The sequence below is a fragment of the Mirounga angustirostris genome, unplaced genomic scaffold (assembly GCF_029215605.1).
Source record: "Mirounga angustirostris isolate CCGP_5_RB_7025 unplaced genomic scaffold, mMirAng1.0.hap1 SCAF_8, whole genome shotgun sequence".
In the NCBI taxonomy this organism is placed as follows: domain Eukaryota; kingdom Metazoa; phylum Chordata; class Mammalia; order Carnivora; family Phocidae; genus Mirounga; species Mirounga angustirostris.
In genome coordinates, this window is record NW_026991716.1 from 145,315,253 (window position 1) to 145,341,990 (window position 26,738).

Sequence of the window (26,738 nt, forward strand, 5' to 3'; positions counted from 1 at the left end):
ACAATAAGAAAAATTTTTGAGGCAATCGGGAATAATTTATATGGGCTGGCTAATACAAGAATTACCATTGGTTTTGATATAATGACGTCACAACTAGGTAAGCAAATGTCCACATGTTTTATAAATGCATGCTGAAGTACACAGGGGAAAAATAACATGATGTTTGCAATATGTTTGAAAATTATTCAGCAAAGAGAGGCAAGAAAAGATTGCTCCCATGATAAATGACTGGGCATCCCTGGGTACCACTGCTCTTCTGGCCATGAGAAACATCAGCATTTTTAAATATTTCTGAATTCCTCTGAATTCTACCCAATTCAGGAAAAGAAACATCTAGCACATTCCCTACCACAAACAGCATGTAAAACATACGCGAAAGGCAGCGAAATGAAGGAACACCGGAAGGGAGGAAACACTGAATTTTCATGCTGACAAACACGAATTCACAAAGTAAGAGAGTGGTGCCAACCAGCACGGGGCCGAAGGGCAGCACCAGCTTTGTATACTGATATTCCAGAGTACACTATACTAACCGGACTGTCTCTGCGGAGCCGGCTGCGTCCTGTTTTCCTCAGCAGGTCTGAAGTGCAGTGGAGAGGTGGAGAGAACAGGGGCGCTAATGTAGAGACACAAAGTGCACCAGGAGAGCAGACTCACATACCGGCCTCATAGCTAGGAAACGTACATTTTAAGGACAGTCCCAAGCGATTAGTAATTCACGTACATACGGGTGTGCAATGTTTGGAAACAAGCTTACTCTTATCCTTCTAAGAAATAATTTTTAATATTATTAATAAAAGTGCCATTTCATAATTCACATTCTATCCTGAAATACAATAGTTTTGCATTAAAATAAACTATGAATCATTTAGTTTTAAACAATATAGAAGCAATACCATGAGCAATCATCTCTTTCAAACAGAGTTAGTACAGTTGGGAGTTTACTGAACTTTACTTTTCTTTCTTAAGATCAAGAGGAACCGAAATTCCCCCGGCTGGTGAAGTTGCAGGTGTATACCCCACTGAGGAAGACTGTACCGAGGCAGCACGGACAGATCCCTTCCCGCGCCGTGGCCCCGCTGAGACCTCACCAGAGCAGCAACATGGATTTCCAACAAGGCGATCTTACGGCCACACAAGGACGTGAGCAAGCAGACGGCCTGCACGGACAGTCAACAGTGAACACACAGGACCCCACGGCAAGCGCAGCATCAGTAATGACATTAGCAGTTACGCTGTAGCTGCACGTGGCACCGTGCGCCCAGCAACATGCCGCCTGCCAACCATATGGCCCCCGGGGAGCTAAGTGGCACACAGCACAAGTACAGAGAGCTGCATTCTGCAGGACTCAGCTTCTCATCCCCGGCTTTGCTCATCACTGCACATGATCCGGCAACTTGAATGCTGAGGCTCCTGAAATCTTCGTTTCCAGCAAAGAGAAACAAACCAGCGCTGCTGACGGGATAAGTGGAGGGAACCACCCACTCACGGACACATCTCTGCACACAGGCCTGTGCTGGGGGCTGGCAGGTCTCGAGCAGCGAGGCCCTTACAAGAACCCTGCCCCCGGAGCGGCCCCGAGTCACAGAGAAGCAGGCGCCCACAGAGACCACAGACCCCGTGCACGGTGTAGCCTCAGGGGGAGCAGGGAGAACAGAGCTCCCGGGGCAGGTTCAGGTGAACCTTCAAGGGTGAGCAGGAGGAGAAACGGGAGCTCTGCTTTGGAGGGTTCAGGCAAAGTCCCGCAGGTGATGAAGAGGCACAGTGACTTCCCATGAGGATGGAGGCATGGGCTGGCCCAAGCTAAGAACTCAGACTCTGTCCCCAAAGCGCAGGGGCCTTAAAAGAGAAAGAGGGAGCTTGCATTTACAGGTGACCTTGGCTGCAGTGCACACAGGGAGGGTGGAGAAGGAAGCATTAATCATGCCTGCATTTCTGGCAGGGGCAGCTCCGTGCACAGTGGTCATGGAACCTGAGGACAGGAACCAGGGTTGGACAGGAGGGTGCCCCAGCTCAGTTCAAACAAGTTGAGGCTGACAAGCTGATGAGGCCGTCCAGTCACCCAGTCACGGTGTTAAGTCTCCAGTGGGAAATACTGACCGGGTGGACTTAAAAATCCTTGGTAGGAGCTTGGGACAGATGTGGGAGTGTTAAAGAGAACAAGTGTCCCTCGGGGCCCTGCACACACATGGAAGATGGGAGGACTGGGGACCAAGGGAAGGGAGACCCACCAAGAGGTAGGAGTGGACTCAAAGCGTGTCCTTGGGATCCCACGCACAGAGGCTGCCCATGGCCCGTCTGCACATTCTGATGACTAGGCCTTCTACACCAAAAGGGTCACTCTCCCAGATGCCAGAGAAAAAGATTAATTGAAGTTACATGAAATTTATATCAAAGATGATCTGAACTTTGATCTTACCCTTGTAATGTAAAACGGCTTCCAGTTCAAAGTTTGCCAAGTTAAATATGAATAAGCCAGCTGAGCTTCCAATCCACAAGCATGTGGTATTCTCAGAAGAAAGACTAATTTTAAAGGAAAAAGAGAAAACACCCAGCTGGTCTCCTCCTCAGGCTCCCATCCCACAGAGCGCCACGGAGCGGGCCCTCCTTAAGCTCCTGTAGGCAGCCGGCTCTTGGCATTTAGGATCTATAACTATCCTCGACTAGGCTGGTATTTTGGGTTTCCTGGACACCTGCTGTCTGGCGAAGACAAGTACTAAACAACCACAACCAGATCCCAACTCGACTGTGATCTGCAAGGTTTTCCTTTCTCCGAGGCCACAGGACTCTGCTCAGGTGGGCATCCCTGTGAGAGGCACAGCACAGCACCTGCAGGTCCTTCCACGCAGTGTCTGGAAAGGAGGAAACCAGCTCAACAGGAAACAGACGAAAGTAGCAGAGCCCATGAAAGGCCAAACGCAGCTCTGCTTTCTCTTCTATTTTCTGATATACAAACTAGATAAACATTAATAAAGGGACCAATAAGCCCCTCTGGCTGTGCCAGACCTGAGACTCTGAGCAGCTCTCGGCGCCCTGTCTCCCACCTTCCTCTCGGTCCCCTGAGGCCTCTGACCACCCTGACTTCCTGGGCTCATTCTCAGGCCCTCGTGCTCCCACAGCCGTCCCCAGGTCAGCCAAACAACTGCACCCCAGGGGAGGAAGCCTAGGCTGATCCTCAAGGAGCTCCAGCGCAGGTCATCTCAGATGTCTGTCCCGCGCGGCCTGCGTCGAGGGGCAGACCCAGCAGGGCACCTGGGCAGAGACCTGGCCCACAGCACAGCCGCTCCCCTTCCCATCCCCACCTTGTCCAGGGAGACCAGAGGCTCGTCCCTCGTTGTCCCTAGAGCTTTCTGTACTCAGTAGTTAAAGCCATCATAGTATATTTGAAATGTCTGATGTAGGGCACAGATGGGGGAGGTTTAGAATGAGTTATGATTACACCCCCCTTTACCTTATTACAGAGTCAAGATCTGCCTAGACTTTGGTGAGCAAAATTAAAAACAATTTCATTTCTTTTATCAAACAGACTTAAAAGTAATTGACCAAGTTTACCGAATATGCAATCCTAAAAACACTGAACAGTTATTATTACTTAAACAGACAAAAATACATTGGCTTTATTTTAATCATTCTTAAAAAATGAACCTAACTTAAGAGGCTTTCCTCAATGGTGTTGGACAACTTCATCATACTCACCACCCGCACTCGGCAGGGAGAATGAGGGACAGATCACATGGCCGCAGCCCCAGGACAGGGAGGCTTGCTTCAACCTCCTCTCCTTTCTCCAAGCCAACTGTGCAGGGAAGCCAACCCTCTTCTAGGAACAGAATTACTGATAATCTGAGCTATGGGATTAAAATGGTCCGGAGAGTCAAAGGCAGACAGTTGGCAGCATGGGATATTGTAGGAAATACATGTGGGCTAGAATAGCTCGGATCAGATCATGAGTCAAGGAAAACAGCCAGGCTTACACGCGATGAAGAACAAGATTATAGGGACTCCTGGGTGGCTCAGTCGGTTAAGTGTCTGCCTTCGGCTCAGGTCATGATCCCGGGGTCCTGGGATGGAGCCCCGCATTGGGCTCCCTGCTCAGCTGGGAGGCCTGCTTCTCCCTCTCCCACTCCCCCTGCTTGTGCCCCTACCCTTGCTGTGTCTCTCTCTGTTAAATAAATTTTTAAAAATTTAAAAAAAAAGAACAAGATTATAAATGCAGAGTAGTCCCCATACATGAGGCCTGTCAGGAAGAAAGGTGGAGTTCCAAGCACACCTAGACTTTAACTCTGTTCCTAAAGCAGGATCAGGTTCACTTCCTAATTAACAGCACTTACACAAGAAATAATGAAAGCCAAGATTTAAAGCATTAGGAAGAAAACAGATACATTGGATAAAGGTAATTTCTGACCTTCTTTCAACAGAAATAGCTTAAAGCCATCTATGAAAAAAAAAAAAAGACACAAACTAAACCAAAAGGAAGAAGAACAGTGATGAGAAGCTTGAGGGCAGCAGGGAAAAGACACATCTGCTGTAACAGGAAACTTAAGGGATGCCACGTGCCCACAAGAGGTAAGAAGTAAACCACCCCCTTTCCAGCGAGGCATCCACTCCTTTTGTGATGCGGTGTAGATACCCGAGTGAGGCGGGGCCACGTGGAAGCTACTGTGGGCACACAGAGAGGACTCCAGCAGAGATGGGGGCCAGCCCAGGTAGGCTGGGGGCCTGGCACAGGACGACCATCAGGAGCGGGGAAGCGGCTGCCCTGGGCTGGGGGGCGCATGCTCTCCTCATCAGCGGACCTCACCCCCTGCACACAGGATGAGCTTCACTGCCGCCCCACCCCACCCACCCTCCCTCACAAGAGCCCCCTGGTGCTGGTGCATGTCTGAGGTCAGATGCTAGACTTCTCCCAATAGGAACTGTCCCTGCCCTGCGCTCTCTTCAGTTCACCTAACACAGGACCCTGGCAGGCTGCTCAGGAGCCCTGTGGGCAGGGGCCGCATGCGCAGGAGCCCCAGGGGAGGGTCTGCGTGATGTTACCTGGCAGGCTGCACAGCCTGGACTCAACCCTCCTGAAGAAACTCTCTCTCTTCTTCTTTAGGTCAACTCCTGTCACACAACGATAACGATGTCCTTCAACCAAACTGAAGACCCAAAGCTGGAAAGGCCACCAAGGCACAGACCGGGAGTCTGCCATCACAGGGCACAGGTGAACGCGAGGTACAAGCCCAAGGAGAAAGATGGGTGTGGTGCCCGCGACAAGCCCCGCAGCCTGAGAGCCTGCTTGGGCCCTTCCTCTGCCGGTCGGACCGCTCCCTTCCCCTTCCCGGCAACGCGTCGATTCAGACGGCCGACAGGTGCAGACGCACCCTCTGGCTTATAAACCACTGCCCCAGAGGGCGTGTGCTCTGGTCCCCAGTGGCCCACAGCGGGCTCTCTGAACCCAACACCACGAACACACAGCTGCAGACACACAGTAAGAGCAGCCACCTTCGTCGAAAAGAAAAATAAAATCTCTTCCAAAAACAGATCTGTGATACTGTGATTTATAACAATAAATACATGTCTTTGGACTTCCTGTTTCCAGCACAGAGCTCTTAAAACCCTAGGAACTTCCTAAGTGTTGAGAGTGACAAAGGTGTCTTTTGTTCTGTTAATGAGGTGACTTCTGGAAAGCCCCTAAGGGTGGGGGCAGGTTGCCAGGGGAACCAGTCACGTGATTAGAGGCTCTGAACTTTCAGTCCCACCCCCTGACCTCCGGGGAGGGGTGGGGGCTGGAGGTTGGGTTCACTCACCAATGGCCAATGGTTTCATTAATCATGCCTACATACTGAGGCCTCCATGAAAACCCAGCTCCCAGGTTGGTGAACACGTCCACCGTCCACACCGGGAGGGCGACCCTCCCAAACCTCGCCATATGTGCCTCTCCATCGGGTGCTCGTCTGTGTCCTTCATCACGTCCTTTAACAGACGCATCAACTGGGGGCACCTGGGTGGCTCAGTCGGTGAGGCGTCCGACTCTTGGTTTCGACTCAGGTCGTGATCTCAGGGTCCTAGGCCAAGCCCCACACTGGGCTCCCAGCTCAGCACGTTCGGCGGGAGTCTGCTTGGGATTCTCACTCCCTCTGCCTCTGCCCCTCCCGCTCGTGCTCGCTCTCTCATTCTCTCAAATAAATAAATAGATCTTCATAAAAACAGACTGGTAAACTGGTAAATAAGCGTTTCCCTGAGGTCTGCAGGTCGCTCCAGCAAATCCGTCAAACCCGAACGGGGGGTGTGGGTCCCTCCGGTCTGCAGCCGGGTTGCACAGAACCCGGGGGACTCGCAGACCCACTGCTGTGGTCGGCGTGTGAAGGGGACGCCGTCTCCTGGGCCTCGGCCCCTCGCCTGTGGGGGCTCCAGGCAGACAGCGTCAGAACTGGGTGCAACCGTAGGGCACCCGGCTGGCGTGCTACAGGCTGCCCGGTGTGGGGGGGACACCGCACGCGTGGGGTGACCCGAAGGGCCAGAGGCGAGGTGTTCCGTGTGAAGGCAAAGAACACTCACACGGGAGCGAGAACTGCATTATTTCCTAACAGGGTGTCTTGCCCAAATTATCTCAACAGCAACTTTTTAAAAAAGAGAACAGTATCCATGCTTTGTGAATACACCTGAATTGCTCACCTAAAAAAAGTAAGTTTTGAAAAAAAATCAAGTTATCTTCAAATTTTTCAAACTGTATAAAGCAGGCTCTTCTGATGGCTGTAGGCGGGCGCGTGTGAGTGTGAGCCCCACCCCGATGCCCAGGCCCCAAAAGGAACGGCTCGACTGCTGGGGTCAACAGTTTCTCCCAGTCAGAAAGAATACAAGGGAGTGTTGGAGCAGAGACCTCTCTGCAGGCGTTCACATAGTCATGATGGTGTTTGGACCTGGAACTGAAGTCTGTGCTTCCCTCACCTGGCCGTTTGCGCATCCCGTCACCAGCTGCCGGCTCTCTGCATCGATGAGGAGACTCAGGAGAGGGGAGCTATAAACGGAATACACAAATATCTATCTGTAAATACTTAAACTGAAAAGTATCCGAGTTTTACTTACAATATTTTTTTTAGTCAAGTCTGAACTATCCTGAAATAATTTCTTCACCAGGAAATAGAAACCGTAAGTGCGTACACATTCTGAGAACCCGCGTGCGCGGGAAGGTAGTGAAGCTGTCCCATGTGAACAGCCTGGGGCAGCCCCCCGTGGAGGTGGGAGCCTGACTAGCACAGTCCACGCGGCGCCACTGAGAACCAGCAGCTCCGTCACCCACACTGTAAAAAGCCCTACCACCCAGTAACCATGACACTTGCAACAGAAGTAACATGTTTATGGGATTAGTCAGGAAAACAGCAATTAAATGATGCCTACTGTTTAAATTATTGCCTAGGATGTCATTTAAAAGTTATTCTGAATCTAAACCGTCAAGAATTCAGAAGGAAAATTAAGATAAATGGACATTTAAAGACACTGCATGTCCTAAATAAACTATAAATGACATCAAAATCAAGTTAGTAATTGTTTTCTTTTTTTTTTTTTTAAAGATTTTATTTATTTATTTGACGGAGAAAGACACAGCGAGAGAAGGAACACAAGCAGGGGGAGTGGGAGAGGGAGAAGCAGGCTTCCCGCGGAGCAGGGTGCCTGATGTGGGGCTCGATCCCAGGACCCCGGGATCATGACCTGAGCCGAAGGCAGATGCTTAACGACTGAGCCACCCAGGCGCCCCAGTAATTGTTTTCTTAACAGTCAAATAATTCCACAAATTAATTTCAGGAAAATAATTCCAAGGTAATTCCAAGAAATGTGGTTTGTCCCTGAGGTGGACGAATGTCTTCAAGTTGACAAAACACCCTACTCAGCACATGGATGAGTGACGTCAGGAAGAATGCTGAATCTCTGAGACGTGCAACCGTATCTGCTCCAGGTCACAAGCACCTGCACGTTCGCAAAGCTGTATTTCTGTGTGAGTCATCCCAAGAAAGGGGCTCCCTGTGCAGAAGGACGTGCACCAGGAGCATGGGAACACCGGTCAGGAGGGGTGTGGGGACCTACATGACCTGTTGTAGGGACTCACGGCCAGACACACAGTTTGAGCAGAGGGCTCAGGCGCTGAGAGCTCAGGGCCGTGCAGAACTTCCTGCCTAAGCACAGCCTCGGATCCACGGGGCAGATGCACCCTGCAGAGGCCTGGCTCCGCACCTGTTCCTGGGGACAGCGTGGGGGGCAGCACATTTCTTCCAGCCCACCAGTATGCTTTTCAGACTGCAAGCATATGCTTAATTATAAGTTAAAACCTTCAAGAAATGCACCTGTTAAGTGAATCCTTACAAGGTGATAGATGGGAGGGAGACCCTCAGACCCCCTTGAATGTGAGAACTCCAGCTTAAAAACACACACTGAGAGAATTTGACTCCACAAAGCCCACCGACAAAACAGACATACAAGTTTTTAAAGTTACCTGTTAACACTGACGAGTTGTAGATTAATGATCCCATATGATGATCCCAAACCTTTGGAAAGACACATGTTTCTTTAGAAGAGATATAAATTTTTTTCTGATCTACATTCCTGATGTAGCTTGAACTAATACTTCGACTCGGTTACAAATTAATTCGTGTGAATGGTTACCTAAAGGAGAAAATAATAAAATAGGTATATAAATAATAAAACTGTAGAAACACAATAAAAGATTTCAGAATCATATGGGGAAAAGCTAGTATTTCCACAAGTAAGGATCTGTGGGTTTGGAAGACCCAAGCCAGGGCTGCAGACATCCCCGCAGCAATCGACACTGCCTGGGGGAGGTGCGCGGCCACAGTCACTGCCGTCTACTGCCAAGGGCAAGGGCCTGTTTCCGGACACGCTCCGGCGCTTTCCAAACTCAGCTCCCATCTCAAAATCCCCATGAGACGACGGGCACCCTCACTTCCATCCAGGCTCAGCTCATCTGTCTGCAGCAGCTGGAGGGGCTGGGGCTGGGCCCGAGCAAGGGAAGAAGCAGACATTTCCAGATGACCGAGGAAGTGTTCCAGTGTCTCTCCTCTCCCACCCTGCCAGTGGGTGTAAACCACCCATAACTCTTCTTCCAATAACGCTGCACAAGTCCTCACTTGGTCAATAGGATAAAAATCCTAATGCTAGCTGACTGGGAGCTGGATGGGAACGGAGCTGACATTTTAAATTAGTTTCTTCTTGGGGCGCCTGGGTGGCTCAGTCGGTTAGGCGTCTGCCTTCAGCTCAGGTCATGATCCCAGGGTCCCGGGATCGAGCCCCGCATCTGGCTCCCTGCTCAGCAGAGAAGCTGCTTCTTCCTTTCCCTCTGCCTGCCGTTCTGCCTACTTGTGCTCTCTCTCTCTCTGTCAAATAAATAAATTAAAAAAAAAAAAAAAATCTTAAAATAAATAAATAAATAAATTAGTTTCTTCTTAAGCTCAATTTAGTTCTGATTGAATCCTCTGATATTGGAAAATGGCTCTTCTGCTCTGGGCCCCCAGGAAACACTGCGGAGTAAATTAATGTTCTAGCTCCCCAAGGCCCTGGATTTAAGGAGGAGAGTCCCGCAGCTGACCCAAGCCCACCTGGGAATGTTGGGACACGCCCAGCTGACACCTCTGGCCAAGTTCAGGACAGAAGTGTGGCAGAAATAAAATCACAGGTATGCGGTGACCGCAGACCAGAAAGGCCTGCTCAACTGTGTCCACAGTCCTCTGAAAAGCACCTAACGCACCCCAGTGTCCACGCCCTTCCCTTAAAGCTTCTGTCTTCAGACACTGAGATGATGAGATGTGTCTGCCACGGACAGAACTCAGCTGCAGTCACGGCCCCGGTGACCCTCCAGCTCAGCTAGTGTAGACTGCCTCTGGGAAAATTTGTGAAGGAAGATCAATAACCGAATGTTCTGGTAACTCTTGTTATTAAGAAGCTATATACATCTCACAGAAAACAGTTTCTGTTGAGCTCTACTTTATGTAACTCCCTTTTCCACATGTGAAACTACCTGTATCTAAACCTAGAAGTTAAAATTCAGATGGCTGAGCTGGGAGGGGGCATCAGCTGCCCAGGGCCACGTGCACAGCAGTTTTAGAAACAGAGCGACGTGATGCGGGTCCTGAGCAGCTCCACACAGCAGGCAGGCCGATCTTCCCGCCCACACCCTGTGTGCAGCCCTGAGGCCACTCTTTGCTGTAGGACTGCCCAGAACATCTCTGCAGGGGTGGGCAGAGCATCCTAAGATCAAACAGGACAGTGTGTTCCTACTACTAATGAGCTATCCTTCCTCCAAAACCCTTGAAACCTACCCTAGCCAGGAAGCCCCAGAAGACAGTGTCGTGAGCCAGAATCACACAGCACAGATTCAGTGACCAGTCACCCCAGCAGATGTCCCTGTGGGACTCCAGGCAACTGGGATCAGGCCTGCTCTTCAACCCTGCGGCCTCCAGTCAGACAAGATAAATAGCCCCTCATACACATGCAGGAAATATACACGTATCTGTATCGACACAGCAACTTAACTAAGGAGTGAGCGCTTAACCCTGGAAGACTTCCAATAATGTAACCTGAAACCCTCGACAAGCTAGCTTATGTCTCTTATCACCAGAAGATTAAAAATAAAAGGTGGGGTCATAACGTGCACAAGAACAGAGATACTCTCCAGGTTGGATGTTAGGAAATGCACGTTTCTACTCCCTCCAATGTCTGTAATATGAGATACTCCTTGTCTATTAATAGCATTGTATCCTGGAAAACCCCTGTTTCCTTTCGGCATTTATGGTCATGTGTTACATTAGTTTAAGTGTTCTGTATTCATTTAAAGTCTTAAGTTCATCAACTGGTCACTTCCTAGTGTTCTGTGGAAAGCACTACACTTCACCAACATGCTGGCAGCTCACGTGCGTCCAGCTACTTTCCCCCGGTAAATCTCACAAGCCTGCTAAGAAGTGTGCGAAGAGTAACGGGCCAGCCATACAGGGTCTGGAACAAACACCTGCCACCTCATTTCCTGTCTGCATGGCTGAGGCCTGACTCGGGTCCGCAATCTTCTCTTTCCAGGACATCTCATCTTCCTTCTGATGCTGACGGTGCTTGGTGTCCTCCTGGCTCATCTGTGTTCCTTCTCCCAGCATGAGGCTGGTGAGCTTTGCTACATGTGGTGGGTTCCTTCATGGAATCACTGAATCCCAGGACATTTCCCATCATCTGTGACTTCACTTACAACGTTAGCATTTTGTTATGTGTGAGCCTCAGTTGCATAATTTGGCCAAAAACTGCATGAACACAGAAATGTACGCTCTGCCCCAAACTGCCTAGCGCACAGTAAGCCCACCATCAATTAATCCTCGATTAAGATTTTATGCCTAACACTCTCCCTAACCCAGATTTTTCCTAAGTAGATATAGCAGAAAATTCCTCATAGGCAAATAGCTTTGTTAACTGCATTCACTTGGCAAACATAAGCCAAGGCCAGGCCTTGTATGATCTGTCTCCAAAATAAGTCTCAAGCAGAACATGAATTCTGAGCAAACAGGAGGCCTCCCTCACACCCCCAGCCCCACTCCTGCTCTCTCATGCCTGGCTGAGCCTAACGGGCTCCCGTTTCCTAGTCAGATGTGAGATTTAGAAGTCGCAGAGCCTGGAAGAGGAGACGCATATACTCAGACCAACTCCAGTTAAGACATAAGTGAGAAAAGTACAGTTCTTGACAGAAAGCAAGCTTAGAAAAAAGAGATAAACAAAAGCACTGTGCTGGGAGGGCTTGGAGAGATCACCAAAGGAGGAGAAATCAGAGAAATAAATGTTGACTGAACACGCTTGCTTAGCATCCTGATAGTCTGACTTCATGGACCGGTGTCATGATTGATATAGAACAGCACTATCTGATTCAGGCGGCTTTCCAAGTGCAAGATAAAGATATGTCTTCCTTCATTGCCCAGTTAAAAGTACTGCTGACTTTTGGGCAGGCACTGAACCTTACCTCAGTATCCAGCATAAATATTTTCTTTCCAGCACACACTGCAGCTGTGCGGTCATCTGGGCTCAACCTCAAACACAGCACCTTTCCCAGGAGGGTGCCCACGACAACCCCTTGAGGAGTCAGCCCTAGACGGAGTTTCAGAGTTAGTGTCAGGTTTTCAACAGGAGTCAACAACCTTAGCATAACTGCAACAAGCCACAGGGAGGCACTGATAATGTAGCTCTCTCCTCTAAAATCACATGCAGAACAACAACGAGCTTGGATGTGACTTTGGCCCCTTGAGAGTATTAAAAACATCAAGTATAAACGGTTCTTCTGGAAGTATGTGGAACGCAGGGATCATGCATCAGAAAATGACTCAGTGTCGTCACAGATAATGGGTCTCTGGGAAGGCTGCCTGTGCATACACGTGGGGGTCATACAGAATCGCCCACGGTCCCGATCCTTCCTCCTCCGTGACCAGGCCAGTGAGCTGCTCGGGCTCATGTCAGACAGGCAGAAGGCACAGGGTGCCCATCTGAGCCTCTGGGGACTCTCTACCCCTAGGAGGATGTCTCCCTGCAGGCCTGCACGTCCAAGGTGACAACATGAGCCAATCCGCAGCCTTAAGCAGGGTCCCTCAACCAACCCACCACCATGCAGCAGGACTCAGTGCCATTGTGGTTGGGCCCTGTCCAGCAAGGCCGTGTCACCAGCGAGACCTCGAACTACAGAAGGGGAGATGTGCACTTATCACTGGAGTTCTATCTTGGCTAAAATCCCATGGTCTCCTTGCATGAATATTCACCAAGCACCTGTGTTACCCCAGGCATCTCCCTGGGCACCCGGGACAGATCAGTGAACAAAGAGACAAAGTCCCGCCTTTGTGGAAAGCTTACTTGGGGTAGGGGGTAGGGGCATTTAGACACCGATAAACAGAATAAGTAAACAAGTTATGTACAACGCTAGAAGGAAGTGAACAACGAAAGAAAAAGCAAAGCACAAAAAGGGACCGGGGTCCAGGGTGGTGGTCAGAAGGGCCCACAGCAATGGAGACACTTAAGTAGACCCTGAAGGATGTGGCAGAATCCACTGTGATCCTGAGATGGAGCAGCAGATGCAAAGGCCCGGGGGCAGGACTAGGCCTGGGCTGTTCCTTGAGACTGGGGCTTTGGCTGGGGGTCCCATAGCTTTGTCAGTCCCTAGTCTGCATGAGGTAGGAAGGCACTGGAGGGTTTTGGGCAGAAGGGTAGCATACTCAGACTCCAATTTTCCAGGGACCGCTGGCTGTTGAGTTGAGAGCAGAGCACTGGGCAAGGTGAGCAGGAGGAGCCAATGCAATTACCCTGCTGAGTGATCCCAGCGGCCTGGACTGCAGGGCAACAGTGAAGACAGGTGTGAGGAGCGTCCAGAGTTTGGTTCCATTTTGCAGGGAAAGCAGACAGAACCTGGGGTCGGTTGGATGTGGAGGTGTGGAGGGAGGCTGAAGCACAGTGCTATGGTTTCTGACCTGAGCTGCTGTGGGGAGGTGGGAGGCAGGTGGGGGAAACACGACCAGGACAGGTAAACCTGAAGTGCTATCAGACATGCGCGTGGAGACGTCCAGGTGCAGTTCACACGTGAGACCACAGTCGGGAGGGAGGACTCAGTGAGACCAGACGTGGCAGCTGTCGGAGCCTGGGGTCATCACCAAAGGAGTGGTTTTTGAGGGGAAAGAAAACAAGCCCATATCCCAGTGTGAAAGGTGGGAGAATGACATGGAGCCAGCAAAGGAGACTGGGGACAAGTGAGGAACGACAGCCCCGGGTCACAGTCCATTTTCCAGTCCAAGTGCAAACACAATCATATTGGACACGAAGGCGCCACAATCCAGCACACCTGCCCACCTAGGGCACGGAAACCAAGCCGGGCGGTGCTACGTCCGGCCCAGGCCCCTGCGGCTCCCCTGGAGCCTTCTGCAGTCCCACTGCTGGAGCTCTGGGGAACAGAACGCTGAGCCCCACAGGGGCGCCAGACTGTGCCTCGGGGCCAGCTTCAACCCGCCCATGGACTAGACCACATGCGTCCAAGTGCACACGAGTCCTCTCTACCCCATCCTCATAGGGGCAGAGAGGCCCCTGAGGCTCAGAAGGTTGCAGCCCCTTCCCACAGGGAAGGCTGCTTATTTACAAAAACCTTCGCGGGGAGCAGGAAACGAACATGTGGTTTACTGTGCATACGGACATGTGTGTGTCTGTGTCCGTGTGCACGCACGCGCGGAGTGTATGTGGGCAGTGTGCGCGCTATATACACACGAGGGCATACACCACACGCGTGCGCTGCTAGACGCATACGTGTGTGCTGTGCACGCGTGTCCACGTGTGTGTGCGTGTGCTGTCCTGACACTGAGTGAGGTGTAAACTCTTCCATGTGCTGCTGCCTAAGATCCCTTCACACCAGTTTTCCGGAGCAATCCTACGAATGCTCAGCGTAGCCAATTACAAAGAGCTCACACTCCTCAATGTGGCCCTCGCCTCGCTTCCCACCTTCATCTGATGAAACTCTCCAACATCACCATGCTCCCACCCTGGGGACTCCTCCTCAGCTCGGCCGGCAGGCTGAGTTCTTGAGGCAGACGGCCCGCGCACACACCCAGCACAGGGCCACTGTCCAGCACCAGCCCTTCCACCCAGCTCCTCCTCATCCTCCAGCTCAAAAGTCACCTCCCCAGAGCTGACAGCATGGAAGTGCATCCTGCCCACAGCCTCCATCGACCCCTCGCCTGCCCTCTCCACTGTGCTCCCCACAACTCATAACCACTCACTTGCCTGTCCGATGCATGTTTGCCTCCCCTCACCGTCTGTAAGGAAAGAATATTTCCACTTGCCTACATGTTTCCAGAGTTCCACAAAAATCACAGGTTTCATCAAAATGACAAAACACATAATATTAAAACTAATGAGCCTATCATGTCAGCTTCACACACAGCAAAGGTCAGTAGATCTGAATATAAGGTATCCTTCCCCCAAAGAACATCCAGCTTGGACATCTATCTGGTTTCAAGGTTAAAGGAGTGAAAAATTCTCCCAAGTCCCCTTATGTAACCAAGTCTATTTAAGGGTGAGTTATTCCCTTTGTACATTTACTTAAATATATTTTAACTGTTCATTTACCTTGAAGTGCTTTCTGTCTGCATTCATCTAGAGTCCACATTATAACATAATCTCGTGATGCAGAACAGATGAGAAGTGGACTCGCTGCATTTCCAAATGCCACAGCAGTAATTGGCTCATGGTGTCCTCTTAGGGTCAGAGGCTGAAGAGTTAATAGAAACAAAACTATCATGAACTACAGATAATATTTAAAGAATAAAAAAGCATAACAGCATAATCTCAAACCCAAGAAATCAAATGGACTGAAATTTTTCAAATATATTTATTTCATATATTCATTTATAATTCATTTATTAAAATTCCTGTTAATGTACTACTCAGTTATTCTCTCAAGTGAACCATTTCATGGTTACCCAACATTAAGAATCACACTAGTAAAATGATGCAGGTCACCTCACTCTTCCACTTACTCATTTGTTATTAATTAAGCAAATATGTATTGCGTCCTGCTACGTGCCAGAAGAATAATGGCTGTGCTGGACATTGAAGGGTAAGGCAATGACGAGGAATCCCCAAGAGGAGGGGCGATTCGGGTGGTTGGGAGACAAGGCACATGTCAGAGGCTGCTGGTGCAAGCAAGGAACACAGTGAAGTTACAGGAAGGCTGAGCGCTGTGTATGGAGTTCTGATAGTGCGCTAGGAAACGGGAAGCCATCCGAAAAGGTACAAGCAGAAGAATCTATGACCAAACTCGTTTTCAGACTTGTAACACTGCTGCAAGTACAGAAGAGGGACCACAATGGGGACACAGAGGGACCAAACATCCCAAAGCAAGTACAGTAAAGACCTGAATGAGGGCGGCACAGATGGAGATGGGAGGAGACAGAGAACCAAAGACTCTGTGACCAGTGGGCATTGAGAGATGGGGGAAGGGACAGAAGCAAAGATAATCAGTGTTCCAGGTTGAAACCCTAGGTGAATGGTGGCATAAGAAAGGGGGAACGGAATCAGGAAAGAACATAGTTTGTCTGGGCTGTGTTGAGTGAGGTACTTTTGAGCTGACAGTCAGCAGACAGTAGGCACTTTGACAGAAGAGCCATCACTCAAACACGAGAATGACGAGAGCTCTGTCTCTGGTCATGGCGGCCAGTTCATCTGTACCAAGCTCCTGATGAGAACGACAAGAAAGCGGGGAAAAATTTGCCAAGAACATACAGACACACTTTTAAGGCATCAGAAAGCAATGAAAGCAACAAAGAATTAAGAACGGAGAAGAAGGAAACCGAGAAGGAACCCAACATGGGAGGCCATTCACCCATGAAGACTCCTGTTGAATGGCAGCTTTCTGACAATTCCAGTAAAGGCAGTTGAAACCTGAGATACTTACGGGACTAGGAGCACAAAAATGGTGTAATTAAATGCATCATTTTCAGGCACAAACAGAACTACCTTATTGGGAAAAGGGCAAAGAATTCCACTGCCTGACAAAGTACTTCTGAGAATAGAGCCAGTGGACTTAAGGTTGAGAATTCCATGCATTTTTTTTTCCTTTAAAACACTACAGATGAATTTTAATAAATTTCTGCTTTAAAAAAGACATACCACCTACTAAGGTGGGAGGGAAGGGCATGTTACCAAATGCCCAGGCCTAGAGTAGTGACCCAAAGGGCCAGGCCCAAGGAGGGAAGACGAACAGGCAGCAGAAGAGTGCTCACAAGCCCACCTTTGAGTTCTCATAATCCCCGATTGGATTAGAGTGACCTGGGATTGCCAGTGCCCTCAGCCAGCCAGCTATGAGAAGCAAGCATAAATTCTCTCTGCAAGAAGTTAAGATCATCCAGAGCCCCAAACTAGTTCTGCATTTTTTCACACATAATGTCCGGCAGTCAATCATTCAAGGAGTCAAGACCATTCAGTCAAAAACAAGGGAAATCTATAACCATGGAAAACACCCACCCACAGATCATCCAGATGGCCTTGAAACCAAACCAGAACTGATCCAGATTGCTGAATTACTAGATAAGGACATTAAAACAGTCATTATAATTCTATTCCATATGTTCAAAAAGTTAAATAGGGGTATAAAAAAATCAATAATTAATAACCTTCCAAAACAGAAAGCACCAGGCCATGATGGATCCACTGCTCAATATTTAAGGAAGAGATTTTACTAATTCTCTAAAATCTCTTTCAGAAGACTGAAGAAAGATAACAGAGGGAAACACTACTTTCAGAAGAAGCAGAGGAAATATTTCCTTACTCATTCTATAAGACCAGGATTACCCTAATATCAAAACCAGACAAAGACATCACAAAAAAAGAAAATTAAAAACAAGTATCCTTCATGAACATAGATGCAAAACTCAACAAAATATTCAAAATATCAGCAAATCAAACCATACAATGTATTAAAAAAGTATACATCATGACCAAGTAGAATTTGGAGATTTATTCCAAGTATGCAAGGCTGGTTGAACATTTGAAACTCAGTTAATCCATCACATCAATAGGTTAAAAAAGAAAAATCACATGAAAATATCAAAAAGTGTTGGGGTGCCTGGGTGGCTCAGTGAAGCATCCAACTCGATTTTGGTTCGGGTCATGGTCTCAGAATCATGAGATTGAGTCCTATGTCAGGCTCCATGCTGGGCCTGGAGCCTGCTTTAAGATTCTCTCTCTCCCTCCCTCTCCCTCTGCTCCCACCCCCCACTCACATGTGCTTGCATTCTAATAAACAAATAAACAAATAAATAGCAATAGTAGCTGCTTCACAGTACAGTTCATTTACAAAAAAAAAAAAAGTAGAAGAAAGCATTTGACAAAATCCAATAGCAATTCATGATAAAAACTATCAGTATACTAGGAATGAGGGGAACTTCCTCAACCTAAAAAAGAGTATCTACAAAATACCAAAAGCTAATGTATGAAGTGGTAAGAAACTACAAGCTTTCCCAACAAGATTAGAAACAAGATAAGGATGAGGACGTCCCCTCTCACCACTCTTGTCAACATTACACTGGGAGTCTTAGCTAATATGATAACACAATAAAAGGAAAAGAAGGTATAGTGACTGAGAAAATAGAAATAAAACTGTCTTTGTTCATGGGTGACATGATCATCTAAAAATTAGTAAGTGGATTTTGAAATTAAAAACACATTACCATTGACATTAGCACTCAAACAAGTGAAATGCTTAGGTACGTATCTAACAAAATTGTATAAGATCTCTGGGGTGCCTGGGTGGCTCAGTCGGTTAAGTGCCTGACTCAATTTTGGCTCAGATTATGGTCATGAGATCAAGCCCTGTGTTGGGCTCCATGCTGGGCATGGAATCTCCTTAAGATCCTCTCTCTCCCTCTCCCTCTGCACCCCCCACTCACACATGCTCACTTTCTCTCTGAAAAAAAAATTATGTAAGATCTCTATGAGGAAAAATAAAAGTGTTGAAAGAAATAAAAGTAAATGAATGGAGAGATATCCCATGTTCATGGATAGAAAGACTCAATATTGTCAAGATGTCAGTTCTTCCCAACTTGGTCTATAGATTTAATCCAATCCCAATCAAAATCAACAAACTAATTTTAAAATGTATACAGAGGCAAAAGACCCAGAATGGCTACACAATACTAAAGAACAACAACAAAGTTGGAAGACTGACACTACCTGCCTCCAAGACTTATTATGAAGCTACATTAATCAAGATTGTACAGTAATGGCAAAAGAAAGGACAAACAGATCAATGGGAGAAAAGACAGAGCCCAAAACAGTCAAATGAACTTTCACTAAGGAACAAAGGTGATACAATGGAGAAAACTATAAACCCCTTAAAAATAACATGGGAGAAAATCTAGATGACTTAAGTTTGGTGATGACTTTTCAGATAAGACACCAAAGGCATGATCCATGAAAGTAAGAATTGATAGCCTGGATTTCCATTAAAATTAAAAATTTCTGTTCCATCAAAGACACCGTCAAGAGAATGAGGAGACAAATCACAGATTGGGAGAAAGTATTTGCATAAAACATATCTGATAGAGGACTATTTCCAAAAATAAACAAAGAGCTCTTAAAGGGCAGCAATAAGAAAATAACCAAGTTAAAAAAGGAGCCAGAGGGCACCTGGGTGGCTCAGTCGTTAAGCATCTGCCTTCGGCTCAGGTCATGATCCCAGGGTCCTGGGATCAAGCCCCGCATCGGGCTCCCTGCTCGGCGGGAAGCCTGCTTCTCCCTCTCTCACTCCCCCTGCTTGTGTTCCCTCTCTCGCTGTGCCTCTCTCTGTCAAATAAATAAATAAAATCTTAAAAAAAAAAAAAAAAAGGAGCCAGAGACCATCACAGACACCTCACTACAGAAGACATAAGATGACAGGTGAGCAAACTCCACATCATCAGTCATCAAGGAAATACAGATGAAGACAACAATGATACCACTGCACACCCACTAGAGTGACAAAATCCAGAACACTGACAAGTCCAAATGCCGATATGGATGTGGAGCAGCAGGAATTCTCATTCACGGCTGGTGGGAATACAAAATGGTGCAGACAGTTTGGCAGTTTCTTACAAAAATAAATATTCTTTCAACATATGATCCAGCAATCATGCTCCTCAGTATTTACCCAAAGGAGCTGAAAATGTATGTCCACTCAAAAACCTGCACATGAATGTTTATAGCAGTTTTACTCATAATTGCCAAAACTTGGAAGCAGTAGGTAAATAGATAAACTTGCTGCATGCAGACAATGGGATATTGTTCAGTGTTAAAAAGAAATGAGCCATCAAACCATGAAAAGACATAGAGGAAACTTCCATGCATATCACTAAGTGATCCCACCTACATGTGATCCTACCTGTGTGGGATCCCACCTACATGACCCTGTGGAAAAGGCAGAGCTGTGGGGACAGTGAAAAGTCAGCTGTTGCCAGGGTTGGGGTTGGGGGAGGGGGGGTTAAGGGGGCAGAGCACAGGATTTTAGGGCAGTGAAAATTCTCGGACTGATATGGTAATAGTGGACACCTGTCATTCTACATTTGTCTAAACCCACAGAATGCACACCAGGAGTGACCCTGAAGGACCTATGAAGTCTGGGCAACGATGACGTGTCAGCGCAGCTTCGTCAGCTGCAACAAATGCACGACTGTGGTACAGCGTGTTGGGTGGGGGAGGCTGTGTGTCGCAGGAGCACAGGGGGCATACAGGAAATCTCATACCATCCTCTCAATTTTGCTGCGAACCTAAAACTGCTTTTACAGAATTAATGAAGTTTTGGGGCCCCTGGGTGGCTCAGTCAGTGAAGCGTCTGCCTTCAGTTCAGGGTCCTGGGATCAAGTCCCACATTGGGCTCACTGCTCGGGGGGAGCCTGCTTCTCCCTCTGCCTCTGCCCCTCCCCACTCGATTCATGTTGTCTCTTGCTCATTCTGCTCTCTCTCCAAATAAATAAATAAGTAATCTTTAAAAAATAAAAATAAAAGAATAATGAAGTCTTAAAATTTTAAAAAAAGGTAAAAAGTAGCCCCTAAAAAGAAAAATGTAGCCAAAATTTCAGAGCAAGAAATATTACCAGGGATAAAGAAATGTTACTTTGTACATTCACAGAGTCAATCACCAACAGAACATAAAGATACCAAACATTTATGTGCTTAATAATGGAGTTTCAAAATATATGGAGCAAAACTGATAGAGGAGAAACAGGCAAATTCACATGCAGAGTCACAGATTCCAATATGCGTCTCTTGATAACTGACAGACATGGGGCCATGAATGGAAGATGTGAAGAACACTATCAAGCAATGTGACCTAACTGACATTTATAAAACAAAGATCTGCAAATACTCATAGCATTTTATCCACAGTAGTCAAAAGTGAAAATAACCTGAATGTTCACCAACAGGAAAATGGATACACAAATTATAGTACATTCACACAATGGGATACTACTCAATGTTGAAAAAGAATACACCATTGATACATGAACAATGCAGATAACTTCTAAAATGAGTATTCGGAGTGAAAGAAGCCAAACAGACACAAAGAATAAGCACTGTCTGATTCCATTGGCATCAAACTCCAGAAAATGCAAACTAACGAAAGCTCTTATTTAGAATACATAAAGAACTCCTGGGCGCCTGGGTGGCTCAGTTGGTTAAGTGACTGCCTTCGGCTCAGGTCATGATCCTGGAGTCCCGGGATCGAGTCCCGCATCGGGCTCCCTGCTCAGCGGGGAGTCTGCTTCTCCCTCTCTCACTCCCCCCTCTTGTGCTCTTTCGCTCTCTCTCTCAAATAAATAAAATCTTAAAAAAAAAATAGAATACATAAAGAACTCCTTCACATCCATAGGAAAGAGACAGATAATCTGTCAGAAAAAACAGCACAGCATTGAACACATATCACAAAAGAGAAGGTCCAAATGGCCAATACATTTGTAAACAGGGGTTAAACCTCACTAATCAGCAGAGAATTGCACATCACAAACAAGCACCCCTACACACACCAGAAGGCCTCAGACTAAAAGAACCAAGTACAGGTGAGGATGCAGATCAAGTGGAACTCTTACACGGCCTTTGAAGAAGTACAGACCACTACAACCACTCTGCAAGTCTTCTTGGCCTTATCTACCAACCTGAATATACACACTCCCTACGGCTCAGCAGTTGTACACACATGTGTACCAAAAACATACCAAGGAATGCCTGTAGCAGTCAAAATATGGAAACAGAACAAATCTCCCCAAGAATAGGGAGGGTTAAGTGTGGTCTGTCCCTGCAACGGGATACGGTGCAGGGATGGAAATGAACCATGTGGATGAACCCCACAGACATCCTGGTGAGTCACAGAAACCGGCATCAGGCACAACCCCACTCACAGAGTTCAAGCGCGAGCAACACTAGCACACGGCACCAGGAGCTGAAGGTGTGCCAACTCTGGGGAGAAAGGAAGGGAGCACAGGCTGGGACAGAGCAGAGCCCAGATGACGCGTACCCAGCTGTGTTCACTTCATCATAATCAAACGATGGCACTCAATATCTGGGACACACTTTTCTAAGTATCTCACACTTCACCAAAACAGTGAGAGAGATCAAGCTGGACGTCGGAATGCAGGAGCGCATGCATCGGTGTTAAGTCGTGTTGAAGAAACATAGTAAAACCTCTCGTAACTCGACGGGGAAAGATGTAACCATAGACTTCTCTTTAACGATGATGAACAGCTCCTACTACTGGTTAAGTGAGTGCCAATAACATCGAAATTAAAGAAACTTTCAGGCAAACACAGATTGGCCCCACGCGCTGTCATCACTGGTCCTAAACTGCTGAAGCCCAAAATAAACATACAAATGATCCCAACACTAAAAATGCTGACAGAATTTACTTTTTCCGTTTTGTACAGTGAAACCTGTTTTGAAGAGCATTCAGATCATTACACTCGTCATGAAATAACTTTTGAACGAAAACTAATGTCTCTAAAACTGTCAGTTCGATGTAAAAGACTCTGCAATAAATGTAGTAAACGTCCTTAAATGTGTTACGGTTCAAATCTACAGAAACTGGACTTCGCCTGATTGTGTTAACAGGAACCTCTTCGGGCCTGTTCCTATTGAGGAAGGACTTCTTTTCGAGAAGGCGACTGCAGGCAGGGCATCTCGCAGAACCGCGGCGTTGGCGGTGTTTGCTTGTGCCGTGCTCGGCACGGGCGGCCCCAGGGGGCAGTTTCGGCCACACCGCCTCGGAGAGGGGCAGGGACGCCAAGGCTGCGTCCTCCGGCCTAAGGGAAAACGCGCGGCACGTCCGAAGGGCCGGTAGGAAGGCTCGTCCGTCCGCGCTCCGGCGCGCAGCGCCTGCCCGTCTAAGGGGAAAGCGCAGCACTGGCCGCGCCCGGCTCGCTGGGCACCCGGCGCGGGCTCCCCCGAGGCCACGGGCGCTTTTCCGGGACCAGGTCGCCGAAACCAGCGTCAGAGCCGGGAGTCCCCCGCGGGTCTGCATCTCCGGCCCGAACGCACGGTGCGCGGAAGACCACCACGGCATGACACTTAATCCCGGCACGACGAGCGCGTCGCACACACGGAAGTCACGCCACTCGCCCCTCGCCCTGCCCGCTCCCAAGACGAGGGGGAAGACCGTACTCAGAGCCCCGAGCGCCCCCCGACCCAAGCGCGCGCGCGCGCACAGCCGCCCACTCGACCGCGGCTTGGATTCAACAGACCCTGGCGCGCGGCGCCTCCTCCCACCCGGCACGCCGCTCAGAGCTGCGGACTGTGCTTCCACGTGGGGCGGCACAGCGGACAGAAGAGCACCTCCCCGCGGCGGGGGCGAGGCCGGCCCGCGATGCACGAGCCCAGCACCCCGCACCAGCTCCGAGGACTGAACACAGAGTTACTACGGACCTCGATCGCTACTATCAGTGACTCTGAGATACAGAATCATTTTCCACGTTTTCCAAGCGAACTGGTGGGAAAGTACAATATTAATCTAGCTCTCCTGCTGCTTACCTTGGGTTTGTTCCACTGTTTCACAGCATTGTGTCATTAAAACCAATTACCTCAGGCTATACAATCACTGACTCACTGACTCCATCTTACAAAAGCATAAATGAATGAAACATTGACAAAAATAAAAACTGCTTCAGACCTCTGTCCCGCTTCACAGTTAATGACCTCACCCATGTTATGTCTTTATATACACGTAGCCCTCAAGTCATCCCGATTCTGCTCTTCCTCACGCCTCACTCCAGGCACTAGACCTGAAAAGCTCATCCACAGAATTTGCTGACACAGTCGTGAGCAAAGGGTTTAACTCTCTGGTCCACCATGCTGGTCGAGTGGACTCAGATGACCTAACCATGGTTCACATGCAGGCTTCATAGGGAAAGGGGTGGTCCAGACAGAAGAAGACCAGGTGGCACTGACCAGCAGAGATGGGATGAGGTTAGAAGAGGGAGAAAAAGTCATCGTCCAGTGGGGACAGCCTGTAGTGCTCAGCAACGGACCAAACAGAAGGGCTTCCACTTAAGCTCAGTTCATAATTGGAGGGCTATTGAAGGTTGCTGAACAAAGCTATTTAGGAAAATGCACATTTCAATCTGGCAGCAATGGGCAAGGTGGTCAGGATCAAGAGGGACTGGGGTAGGCAAGAGAGAGGGCCAAGTCCCCAGCTCCACACACAGGGGCTCTGGCTCAGGGAGCCTGGAGAGCAGATGACTCTCAGTTCGATCCTTTCTATCTCCAGATCTCTCTTCATGGCACAACCATGGTCTAGTTTCCAGGGACAAAGGCCTACATGAATGTCAATCCTGTCCTTTCCTGTGCCCCTCATATCCAATCTATACCTAGCCCCGTCCTTCTTCAAGAGGACTTTGGCCCCCAATACCCAAAAGAAAGATCATGCAAATGTACAAAACAATCTAGACCCCCCCCCCCAACCCCTGACAGCGGTGAGGATGCCACAGACTGCCCACACCTCTCACTCCTGAAGGGCAGCCTCCCCTGGGCCCGGCAGCACTGGGACCCTCAAGGCCAGCAAATCTCAACTTAAACACAGAGGCTCCCTCCACACCCATCATGCTGGCTTGCTCCTAGCTCTGAGAATAGAGCTGCTTTTTCTCCCCTCGAATGTCTCTCCTGTTGAAGGTTCCTCAAGCTCTCCACTTGCCGGCTGCTCCCCCTTCAGGTCTCAGCTGAGCCACAGACGCCCTCTGTGTGCCCCTACCACCTCCTTGGCCTTCACACACCCTGACCCAGGTGACCCCTTCAGAGGCAGAATGGGAGGGAGGCTGGGGTCAGGGCCCTGGGCTGCAAACCAGCTGCGTGATGCCGGCTCAGACGGCCCAAGTTTCCAGGACCACAGACGGGGAAAGCTCACTGGGGGCTTTCCAGCTGAGCAGGTGGCATCCCGCGTAAAGCCTCCGGGCCACCTGACAGAGGGTTGGGCCCCGCAGTACGCAGCACCCGGGCGCTGGGCAGTCGGCCATAATCACTTTCCAGCTCAGGTGCAGTAGTCACGATTGAACAAGACAAAGGAGACCAACAAAAATATCTACCCAGGCTATTCTATTGGAAAACAACCCAGAAGAGAAGTCAGTAAGCATTCCAGTAGAAGACCTGACTAGAAACCCTTATTTTAGCATCTGTAAGGCCAAGATACCAGGCAAGCAGAGAGATTAAGTGATAAAGTTCTCAAAATACAGTCAGAGGACTTTCGCTCCATCATCTCCCACAAAACAAACGTTCTCTGTTATAACAAATAAGAGGCAATTTTTATAGACTTGAAAATTCTGCAACAATCTGGAGAAAAAATAAAAGCATTTTGAATATTTTAATGCACAATCTTCTCCAATTCATGAATTCGGTTTTACTTATTATTCTTGCAACTGCCAAGACATGGCAGGGAGTTTCATATAAAAAATAGCTGAATGTTTTAAAGCTACCATGATTTGCTTTGTAGGTTTTACCATTTTAAAGGATCCAGTGCCTAGCACCGTGGCCAGCATGTAGTTGGTGATGAGGGGAGTGTCCCAGACGGACACAATGAAATCACTGTGTGGCCCCTGCAAGTACTTCCCGAAACATAAAATATTGTAAGAAACATGAAAGAATATATCAAAAACTATAATTGTTTAAAAAATTTTAAGAATCTACCCATTGAATAGATAAGGAAGATGTGGTATATATATGTAAATGGCATACTACTCAGCCATCAGAAAGAATGAAATCTTGCCATTTGCAACAATGTGGATGGAACTGGAGGGTATTATGCTAAGTGAAATAAGTCAGTCAGAGAAAGACTGATATATGATTTCACTCATATGTGAAAAAAACAAATTAAGAAAAAAAAGAGACCCCCCCCCCCCAAAAAAAACACTCTTAAATACAGAGAAGAAACTGGTGGTTGTGGGGGAGGTGGCTGGGGGATTGGGGGAAACAGATGAAGAGGATCAAGGGCACACTTATCCTGATGAGCACTGAGGAATGTATAGAAATGTTGAATCATTATATTGTACACCTGAAACTAACATAACACTGTATGCTAATTACACTTGAATAAAAAATATTTTTAAAAGAAAAAAGCACTACTTTGAGTAAAATTCTTACATTTTCGTGAGAACTAGAAGACATATAAAAATTTAAAAAAATAAAAAAAGAATCCACCCATCAAACTGTGATTAAATCTTGTTTTATTCCTTCAACGTAAACTTATATGCACCAAGAACTGTCTTAATCTCTTCTCTAATTCCTATAACATTCAGCACCATGATTTGCAAAGAATAGAATCTGTACACCAATTTACAATTTAAAAATCATTTTCATACATATTAACATGCAGATTTGGGTATATCAATAAATACATTATATCATTCAATACTTACAACAACTCTTTAAAGTTGTTTGTTAAATGTTTGTTCCATTTTACAGGTGGAAACATAGGAGGTGTCAGTAAGTGGTGAAACTCCCCATTTCTGACTCCTCATTCCTGGCACCTCTGCCAGGGCATACCCAGAGCGGGGCCACAGGTGACCTCACAGCTCCACCCACCTAAGAAAGCAGCAGCAGCGCAGGGAACCTGTGCAGGGCCAGTGGCTTCACAAGCAAACAGCTTTGCATGAGCCGCCTGCTCAGCCACTCACTGCTGCTCGAAGTGGCCTGGCAAGTGTACCGACACCCACCGGCCTCTGCTGGTGACCGTGCGCGGAGCT

General features: G+C 48.0%; 1 protein-coding gene across 1 annotated transcript in view; it reads right to left on the reverse strand.

Annotated features, from left to right (window-relative positions):
* Window positions 1–631: 631 nt before the first annotated feature.
* WDR27 (WD repeat domain 27) overlaps window positions 632–26,738 on the reverse strand; it is a 33,093-nt gene continuing 6,986 nt past the window's right edge. The window contains 9 exon segments of the mRNA XM_064598375.1: window positions 632–1,160; window positions 1,344–1,420; window positions 2,420–2,523; window positions 3,697–3,817; window positions 5,035–5,152; window positions 6,931–7,042; window positions 8,479–8,522; window positions 11,984–12,108; window positions 15,115–15,256. Of these exon segments, the coding sequence (XP_064454445.1) occupies window positions 942–1,160; window positions 1,344–1,420; window positions 2,420–2,523; window positions 3,697–3,817; window positions 5,035–5,152; window positions 6,931–7,042; window positions 8,479–8,522; window positions 11,984–12,108; window positions 15,115–15,256 (1,062 nt within the window). The 3' untranslated portion in view covers window positions 632–941.